The sequence below is a fragment of the Phaethon lepturus genome, unplaced genomic scaffold (assembly GCF_000687285.1).
Source record: "Phaethon lepturus isolate BGI_N335 unplaced genomic scaffold, ASM68728v1 scaffold38928, whole genome shotgun sequence".
Taxonomy (NCBI): Eukaryota; Metazoa; Chordata; class Aves; order Phaethontiformes; family Phaethontidae; genus Phaethon; species Phaethon lepturus.
Window position 1 is genome coordinate 1,780 of NW_010558107.1, and position 10,299 is coordinate 12,078.

Below are 10,299 nucleotides of genomic sequence, written 5' to 3' on the forward strand. Positions count from 1 at the left end.
AGGTTTATATCTGGACTGATTTGACTCTCTACTTGAGAGGTCATTTTACAGCTCTGGGCAATTCAAATGAAGGCAAAACACTTATATTTATCAACATTTATAGCTGATGATCAGAGCAGGAAATGATGCTCCAGGGCCTGAACTTAAGAGGTGCTGAGGAACCCCATCTTCCCTGATGTCACTGGGAAAAACAGGTATGCAGTACCTTGCCGGGCCAGACCCAAACCATGCAGATGCAGGCCAGATACAGTACCCCTCAGACCTTAAAAAGTTTTGATCCTGCAGTGCTCAGTCATTGGCGCTGATGTGAATTTAGACTGAGAGATCAGCTCCTAAATTACACTTTTGCTCCTGAAACAACTAGATTCCAACCCCTTCTTGCCAGAATTCGCCCAAAGTGACTTATCCCTTGCTCTGCCAAGCAGCAATCGTTTGGAGGGAGATTCCATCATTCGTAATTGATTTTTAAGGCAGTTTTAAAAGTATCTAAGTATCTCCCCCTTTTTTTTGTGTGTGACGCAGCAATGTTTGTCAAAGAGATATTTACAATCGTCTCACTCCTCCTCCTCTGAAATCATCCCACATTCAAACTGTTGAGACTGAATTAAGTCTGAACCAATCAATTCTATGAGCAATCATAAGGTTGATGATGTTTAGGTAGTATTGGCTGCCAGTCTACCTAGGTGCTTGAGATGGGAGCAGATGGGCTTAGGATGCTTAAACATTAAAAGCATTACAGCCTGTTTGGGAAAGAGCTTGCATTTTGCCCGGCTGGGCAAAATGCAGCAGAAAACCATGGATATTTCACAATCGGGACAATGAGGCTAATGCGTGGTGTCTGAGTTTGTGGGTCTGTCGTGAATAGGAAAATGCTTTGGAAAGGGTCTGAAGGCTGGCAGAAAAATCTGTTGTTGAGTGAAGTGACGCCTACCCTCGCCTGGGTTTGCTCCCGCTCCGCTGGGCCTGGGATGCGGCTGCTAACCCTAATGTGAGGGCTGGGCAGAGTGCTGTGAACTTCAGGCTGCAGGAGTGAAGGCTGTCTACATGCAGTGGGGTAGAAAAACAACAGGATGGGAGCGTGGAGATAACCTCCTGATTGCGCCTAACTAAGCCCTTGGTGATGCTAATGAAGATTCCCTTATTACATCAGTCATTGGTGCTGCTCCTCTCAATTAGCCCTTTAGAAAGGGACTTGATTAAGTTGCCTAATTGGCTTCTGCCACCTGAGATCTCTGCCATCCAGGTGGGGCTGGTAGTTATGACACCAGCCCTGGGGAAGAGTTGTGCCTTTGTGGACCAGCTGCTGCAGGCTGGGCAGAGTACTGTAGGGCATCTCAAGTGGTGGTAGATGCCCACATTTAGGCAACTGAGTCGAGCCCTGTGCCCCTAAAGAAGGCCTGTTTTTCATCCTCAAGTGTTAACAGTTAAGTCACGTCCCCCATAAGGGGCAAGGGAAGAATGGAGGATTTGATTAGAACACTAAATTTTATATCAGAAGTGGTTTTTTTTTTTCCATTCCAGCGTGACGCTACTGACTTTTCTGAAAGCAATTGGAGCCCAGTCTGTCTTCAGTACAGGACATGTCTCTCGGCTGTGCTTCTGCCCTCACCCGCCCCATCTCAGGGCGCTGCAGCAGCAAGGCTATAATGGTTTCAGCTGTCCAGAAACAAAGCAGCAAGAGAGATCAAAACTCCATGGACTGAGAACCCCTTGGAAACCTTTTGGATGCCTGGGCTTTCTAACCCAGAATAAAACTTTAAAAATTTTGTAACATTCAAAAGAAGAAAAAAAGAAACCCTGTGCAGCTATTAAAATTTATATTTCTCAGACTTCTTTGGAGAAGAAAATAAATGGAGGAAAGATATAATAAAATTTTTTTGGTCCCAGTTCTGTTTTCCCCATTCTTTGCATCAATACAACCTCCTTGGCCTCTAGTACCCTCCAGCCTAGTGTTAGCAAGATGGGCACTGGGGTTTCTGACAGCCTGGAATATTTCCTTTATATGCACTACAGTTTTCATTATGGGAACTGATAAAATCTCGCCACTACCAGAAGCCCCCCACTGGATTCTACTTCCTTTATCAACTTTGTTGTGCTCCAGATTCCCCATTCAGTGTTCCTTTCCCCCACCCTGCCCCTGCCAAGGGGACAGTCACAACAGGACCGTGCATATCTATCTTAGGATACTCAGTTCTGTCTCAGTAGGGCTGCTTCAATTCAGCTCACTGGACCAACGGGTTAGGGTTTCTCATCTACACGTACGAAAAAAGGCCTCCAACTTCATCTACGACACAGGTGAACAACCCCACGGGCTCGCAGTGCCGTCACCTCGTATGATTGTGTCTGTGTGCAAACGCGCATACTTTTCGTACAGCAATCTGAAACTGTCAGGCAGAAAAGACACAGGAGCCTGGCTGAGACCCATACAACTGTTATATTGGCGTCAGTCTAAAGAAAGCAATGATACATTGCTTTGGAAATTATCAAGAAATGTAAAAAATGCATTTGCCCTTTTTTTGTTGTTGTTGTCATTGTTGTCGTAGTCATCAGGGGCAGGGTTCTGAGTCCGAAAACAAAGCAGAAATAGATGCGATTCTGTACATGGCGCCTCTCTGGCTGTCCCTCCGTGCTGGGGTGTGGCGGGCAGGGTAGTAAAACAGGCGGGACCCCTGCAGTAGCAGCAGCATCTACACCATCATCGTTCACATGTCCAGCTGAAGAGGCAGATGATGCAGAAGTCGTCTGTGGATAGCAAAACTCCAGCTCTGGATCATGAGTTCCACTTTCTTCCCCGTCACATCAGCCACACAGAAATAAGGAAGAAAAAAAGAAATGCACCCGGTGTGGCTGGCCCAGTACTGCCTGGAATAATGAGCAGGAGTGATACAGGGAGGAGGTTTGTTGTTTTGTAAGAAACGTCTTTAGTCTGCAGTGTACTCTTGCAAGTCAGAGATGCTCAGTGGCAAACAGCAGATTGTTTTCCCCATTCTTTCCGTTCCTTCCATGCCACTCCTCAGCCATCAGTTCCTTCAAAGCTTCCATCCACAGCACAGTGATCGTACCCACCATCCACTCCCATACACAGGGAAAGAAGGACACTCCAGGAACTAAACCGGCCCCCGCCTTTCCACCGTTCCCCAGACTCTACCTCACCTGAAGGAGGCAGTAGCTCTTTGCTCAGGCCTGTCACAATGTGACGCACTTTACACATTGGAAGTACCTCAAATGAAAAAAAAAAAAAAAGCGCCACCCTCCCCAGAAAGAGAAATTTGCACAGCTGGCACCAGCAATTACTAAATTTAACACCTGCTCTGCAAACCACTGCAGTCATCTGCATTCTCTGCCAGCCACACCTAAGGGGTCTTACAGCAGAGAGTGAGGTTTCCCTGGCATTCCCTGGGAATACGAGTGGAGCATAACCCTTTCCACCATTTTCCTTCCCGTCAAGAAAAATCCTAAAAGATGACATGCGCTGTCAAGTATCCAAAAGGCCCATTGCCACCACCAATTTAGCTCACTACTTTGTTTCTCAGGAGCAGAGAACACCTCTCCCACTGGGAGGGTTAGATGGACTTTCTAGCGGGCGAAAATGAGAGAGGGAGCCCTTACACTGCTTTCATTTTTAGGCATGGCCAGGCACAGCATGATTTCCCTTCAAATAGGTTCGGAGCACTTCAGCGGTAGCCACAGCAAACTCTCAAAGGGAGACACACTTGCGTGCCCATCTCGATACTGGCACGAAGGATGGAAAGGATGAGACTCACTAACATCAGCTAGTTACTTTTCCAGGGAAGTCTTGAATTAGGACTTTGATGCCAGATGGTTGTATAAAGGGAGTCATATTTCTCTGTTTTAAAAGGATTTATTTTTTTCAAGGTATCTTGAGCTGCTACTGGCTGGTTCAAAATGCCACTGAAAGAAGTGCACTGTGAAAAATACCCTTTGCTGTTTCTGCTTTATGCCCCAGAGAATCAAGAAGAAAAACAAGGGTATTACAAAAATAATGTAATCAACATATGCAATAAATGATGTTCTCAGACATCTGCAGAAGCTCAAGATTTGAATGAACGTTTAGCTCTGAGTCAGATCACACCTCCTAGCTCAGCAGTGATCTGCAAGTTTGTGAACCATCTTGAGAAGCGAGAAAAAACAGCAGTAGTCTTGACAAAAATCAGTTGCATAAAATCTAACAATACCTGCCTGGTTTCTTGGCCTCTCTCACAGGTTAGGGTCACGTATCGGTGTGAGGAAAGTCAAGAGAGGTTCACACTCTCCAGTAGGGAAATATGTCTGGGACATGCTGTGCTGTCAGATGTTTTGTGACTTAGAATGTGACCCATCCACTAAAGTCTGGGAAGAGGGATGAGACTGTGCAGAGGAGCACAAAAAAGTCATTTAACATCTACATCTTGACCAGACTGCAGCAGTGCTGCTACGCAACGATCCAGAGCTCTCTCCTTCACTTACCCTCTGCTTTCAGTCCAGACCAGACTTAGATAATTTTACTGTGCTAACTATTTTGCTTCTTGCATTTGCATATCCCAGGATCCTGTTATAATCAATCAGGGTCAACTATTTAATAAAAGAAATGTGAAAGCAGATTTTTATTTCCCCGCTCCTTGAATTGCTGGTGCCAGCTGGATATGTAGGATGCATCTGCCAAATGGGCTTGGGGGTCTTGCCACCCTTGAGAGGGATGAGACCTTTAGAGAAACTGAGCAAAAGGAAAGAGAGCCTGAATAAAATGTCCCGGTCTCAGGGAGAAAGATTATCTACCCAATAAAGTCATCGTGCATGTTTAAAGGGAGTGAGGAAGAAGGAAAATGAACACAAGATATGCAAAATCAGTAACGTTCAACCTGTCAGTGGATTGCAGAATAGTTAGTTACACCAGGTACACTTTGTTCATTGTACAAATTAAAAAAGGGAAAAAAATAGTACCCCTTTCCCCAACCACACGTAGAAAAGCACTTAAAGTTCAAAGGTAAAGCTTGGCACATTCCAAATACGAAATGATTCACTTGACATGCAGCAAAATATACAAGAAGTGATTCTTTTTTTTCTTTTTTTTTTTAAACAAACTTAATTCAATTCCTTATCTTTGCTTGGCACAATTGCAATTCATTTTTAAAAAAATATTTGAAAAATACTGAAACTGACCTGAATTCAAGTATAACAGTTTCTTCAACAGAAACATTATCAATGCAATAAAACACACGGAATATATCGAAGCGTAACGCCTTCTGGTTTTTTGTTTCCCCCCACCCCTGCAATTTTTTTTCTATACAGTTTTAATGCCAACACGACTTACAATTGTATTTTAAAATTAATATTATTGCATTGTTTTTGCATATCTTGTGGAACAGAAAATGCAAAGAGTTACTGATTCCCCTTTCAAAAGCAGAGACAGTGGTTTGTTGTTGCATTCAAATGGCCCCGGATACAGATCTCCTGCAGCTCAAACCAGGATGTGGAGAACTGCATGCACTTACACACACGCACGCGCGCGCGCACGCACACTCGCTCCGTGTTACTCCCACACTCACAGATACAAATAGCACTAAAAAGAACCCAAATCAATCACTCAAATGTGCAAGACTATATCAAGTGCATTGCCTACTATCTTTAAATTATAAAACAACAACAAAAAAAGGAGGTTTCCATTACTAGCAAATAAAATGGCAAATTCTTGGTGTACATAATGGTTGGTAAAACTTGTCTATCATTATATTTCTACCAAATTTCAATGGAGAAAAAAACCCCCAGTTTAAATAATACAACATGATCAAACCAATTTAACATTTGCAAAGGTGAAAATAAACAAAACCAAAAAGGCAGGTGATTACAAAACGTTGTAAACACTCCCTTCTCCCTCCAAAAAAGAAATAATAAAATAGTCAAAATAAAAACTGCAACATGCTTTCAAGAAAATACCAAACCGCAAAACAAGGAGAGATCTACACAAGCCCACCACCACCTCAGCAAGTGCGGGGCAGGTCGGCTCAGCCCCGCCGCAGAGCCCGCTCCCTGCTCTCCCACTGGCTGGCACGGCTGGCTGTCTGAGCTCTGGTTGGTCGGCAGGAGACTGCCTGAGCTCGGATTGGCTGGCAAGTGACTGCTCGAGCTCTGATTGGTTGGCAGGAGGGGCTGCCTGAGCTCGGATTGGTTGGCAGAGAGAAACCGCTGCCTGGGAGTCTCGGCAGGGTTGGGCAGTGTTGCCACCTGCCCCTCGGGCGCCCTCGGGCTTCTTCTGCTTCCTCCTCCCCTTCGCGGTACGGGAATCCACAGCAGAAGAAGTCCTCCTTTCCTTCCGAATCAAAGGGCCTTGGCTTTATGGAGACGGTGAGGCTCATACAGAATATGTGCAAAATGATTTTTACAAGCAAAGTTGAAAGACACCCGTTTGACGCAGGGTCCTTTTGGCTAGGGCCATCCACAGGAAGCTGAGGTTCCCTTCGCGCTCGGGAGGCAGTCGTCGTTCCTTGTGCAGGGACTGAAAAAAAGAGGGAGCTGGCTCTCCTCCTCTTCTTCCTCCTCCTCCTCACTCTTCCTTCATGGACACGTGCTGGGATTATATCCGCTCCTGAAAAGCTTTCTTACACCACCCAACTCTGCGACTCGTCCCAACAGAAATGAATGAAGAACGCTGTTCCGGTTACTCCAGGTCACGAGAACAGTGAGGCACTTCTGAAACAAACCCATTAGGAACATTGAAACAAATAAAAAACCAGCATCGCTTCCAGCCCTGGCAACTACAGGCTGCTGATATAAATCCTGCTGTCCTTGAGCTCCTCCTGACTTTTTCTACAATCCGGGTTCTGCACCTCTTCCTCTTCCTCTCCTGCACTGTCCTGCCCTGGGTCCCTGCAGTTAACAAAAGGCAAGAGGTTGCCATTGGGGCTCTGCTTGCTGTTACCATTGAGAATGTTGTCTGCTGCATTTTCCATCTCTTCTATCGTCATGTCACAGGCATCTGCGAGCTCCTGGGTTGTGACCTCAATGAACTTTGGATCTTGAGCAAACTGCATCAGTCCTTCCGAGATCAAGACCTTCAAAAGCAGGTAAGGAATCAAAGACATATGTTAGTACTCTGCATCATCAACCCTATCGCACCCCACCACAGCCCTCTTTGCCGCTATATTTTCCCCAACGGTCCTTCTCCCATTCATGCTGCTTGGAGATGGGCTCTCCTACTCTGGGCATTGTGGGCAGTGATATATCTGTTGCCCTGCTCTCCAAGGGCCTCATTTCTAGTTGGCCTTGACACTACTCATGTCCTTTGTGACTCTGCAGTCTTACCGCTTCGACCAGGCTGCCAGCGCTGCCGTGAAACTGCCTGCTGCTCCCTCCGGTCTGGCTGGGGACGGTGAGGGAGACCGGCCTGGCTCTCCTCGGGCTGCTGCAGCCGCTGTTGTCAGTGTACCGAGAGCCGCAGTGTACTGACGGGAAGCTGCTGTTGAGCTTCTCACTGGACTCTGCCCCGTCGAGGCGCAGAGTCGGGATGGTCTGTTGCGGCCAGCCACGGCTGCAGGGTGTAGCGGGGGGCGTAGCACACAGCCGAGAGAACATGGTGGGGGAATGGCTTCGCTGGAGCAGGGGACTCAGGCCGGCCACCGCTAACGCCTGCGGACAGAGGAGGCACAAGACGAGTGAGAGACTGCTCTTAGCAGCCGGGCTGGAAGGAGGAGGTGCTGGAGAAACTACCCGAGAAAGGCCTGGAGAGTCTCAAGGTTTGTGAAAACAGCTGCCAGCTGCTGGAACGGTTTGGATGTTTCCTGCGAATTAATTTTGCAAGCTTTCCTTTCAATGGTATATCCTGCACCACTCCCAGGCACCAGGCTGAAAACTCCCATGACTGCAGTTCTTCAGCCTTGGAGCCATTGCACTGACAGGAGGGATGCAGCCCCAATCCCCACAGCCTTGCCAGAAACACCACCTCTTCTCCAGTGGGTGAGACAGCAGTTTGTTTTCCCACCACTGCCACCACTCATACCGCTAGCTTTTACTGCTAATTGCTGTGTTTTCTGTTTCCATCTACTGTGGAACCTGAATGGATACCAGATGTGAATTTTAGATGTGTCTGCAGTTGGCAATAACTATAAATCCACCACTGGATTTTAAGGCATCTGCTGTTGGTGGGAGGATCAATATCTGATGATTATACTTTGAGCCATCCAGCCCTTCCTGTAACCATATACACAACCTCTGAGTCATCAGCCGCCTTTTATAACAAATTTCTCAAGAAGCCCCTTGTTGCAGAAGGGTGATCTGATGCCTTATTCATGGTGACTGCTGCCTTGTTCCATAAGCAATGCCATCAGAGTCATAAGATCATCTCACAGAGCTCACTACCGCCGACTACAAGCAAATAAGTAAATGCATAGAAAATACAAAAGCATGTGGATTGTGTCGCAGAGAATCCTCTTCTTCGGGTTGGGGTTAGTCTCATCCAGCGTTAGCTATCTGAAGGCTATGTGTGTAGTCTAAGCTAACTGTCTAGAGAGATACCAGCAAGCCTCCTGCTGCTTTTGGATACCTGCCTGAAAATACTGTCTGGAGGACAAGACCTAGACAAGACTTAGACAAGACTTATAATTGACCTTTGGAGATGCTCCTTCCCTCTGTTGACCACAGTGAGACTTTACTGACTGGTTTAAAGTAGACATCTAACTTAGGGTATCTAAAGTTAAGTGAAGCTCAGGCCATCTGCCACCGAAATCCTTGCAAACCAATAACCATGCTGCACTGATGATTTCAGTGACAGATGAACAAAAGAATCAATTATTAGTCACCTACAAGCTTCACCAAGATTTTCTCGGGAATTAGATGTCAGACTCCTATCAAATGTCAGTGAGGAAGCAAGCCCTTAAAAATTCATCTGTATAAGTCATGCCCTGCAGGCTATGATGGTCTCAGCACATCCTTTAAACTGCCAGGACTTCAAGGAGAGCCCTAGATCTGTCAGGAAGGACAACTGAACCAGTTTTTCAGCTTGTTGGCAGAAACATATACAAGGTGTTTTATCCAAAATGTAAGGTACTGAGTAGGTTGAAAGAAACTCTGAGGGACTGCTTTGAGCTTCAGCTGCATATATTTACATATCATGATGTATGAGTATTTTGTGAGCATACCCTGTCAAGCATTCACAAGCAACCGAATCCATTGTGCTTAGCAGAGGCAACCTTTCCACTTTATGTTCTTGTTTTAAGCGCTGTTGTAGGCTAACATTTTTGTAAATGTATGAACACTGCTGAGTGTTGTCAGCTGGAGGCCAGATGCCAATTTCAGGGTAACCCTTCAGTCTCGCTGAGTGACACTGGGGTGGGTAGAGCCCCATCCCTCTAGGTTTGGAGCTGCATGGTAGGATGAGGAAGGGTGAAGTAGCTCCATCCTCTTTGTACAGGTTGGAGGGAGGTGATTCTGCTGGCTGGGTGGGCTGAGAGAGTGGGAGGCATGTGTCCCCTCAGCCTGGTCTGCCGTGGGAGAGTAGGAAGTCTCAGGAGGGCTGTTGCTGCTGTGGGGAAGGTGGGAAGCTGTTTCCTGCCCACTCCTCCCTGCCCCAACACGTTTGCTGGTTGTCCTTGCCACAGCTGTAACTCTCTGCAGACCACTGCGTTCTGGAACTCAATCCTTAAATGATAACTGGCTGGGAGTGGAGGTGAGAAAAGCCAGGGACCCTCATGCACTCTCATCTCTCACTCTTCTGCTCTGACTTCTCAGTCCTCCTGGCCCTGCTGCATGGCCTTTTCTACCCCTCAGGCAGCCTAAGGAGATGGGAGGGCTGTTCTGCTCTGCCCTGCCCTGGCCTGGGAGACTGCACAGAGCAGGATGCCTCACTTGCAAAGCTGGCACTACCATCTGCACCTGTTTCTTTTATGGTGACAAAAAGTGGCATCATCAAACTAAAAGACAGAAATCTACTTTGGACTATGACAGCTAGCTAATTACCTTTACCTTGATATGTGCCTAAGCATACATTGTCTAGGCTGCTGAATGCAGGTACAATGGCATTAAGAAGCTGATTAATGACGTGTAATCAGTTTATGTTTTAAAATGATTAATTACAGTTACTGGTTGCCTTTAATTAATACGGAAGTAGACCTTGCACATTTTATTCACATGCATACAACCATCAAAGCCAGTGTAATTGCATTGCAGCATGCAATTTGGGTATTTTTATCTTTTAGCTAGTTTTTTATTTTACTTTTTCACGGGCATCAGAAAATGATAACTCTGCTGACTCTAAAGGACATGTTCCTGTAGCATTCTTCTGGGAATTAAAAAAATTCTGAAAGCAGG

The 10,299-nt window shown here is 46.3% G+C and overlaps 1 protein-coding gene across 1 annotated transcript in view; it reads right to left on the reverse strand.

The window, feature by feature from the left end:
- Positions 1 to 6,752: 6,752 nt before the first annotated feature.
- LOC104625338 (voltage-dependent L-type calcium channel subunit alpha-1C-like) overlaps positions 6,753 to 10,299 on the reverse strand; it is a 28,291-nt gene continuing 24,744 nt past the window's right edge. The window contains exons 16-17 of the mRNA XM_010292939.1: positions 7,300 to 7,623; positions 6,753 to 7,049 (exon numbers count right to left, since the gene is read on the reverse strand). Of these exons, the coding sequence (XP_010291241.1) occupies positions 6,753 to 7,049; positions 7,300 to 7,623 (621 nt within the window). The remainder of the gene's footprint in view (positions 7,050 to 7,299; positions 7,624 to 10,299) is intronic.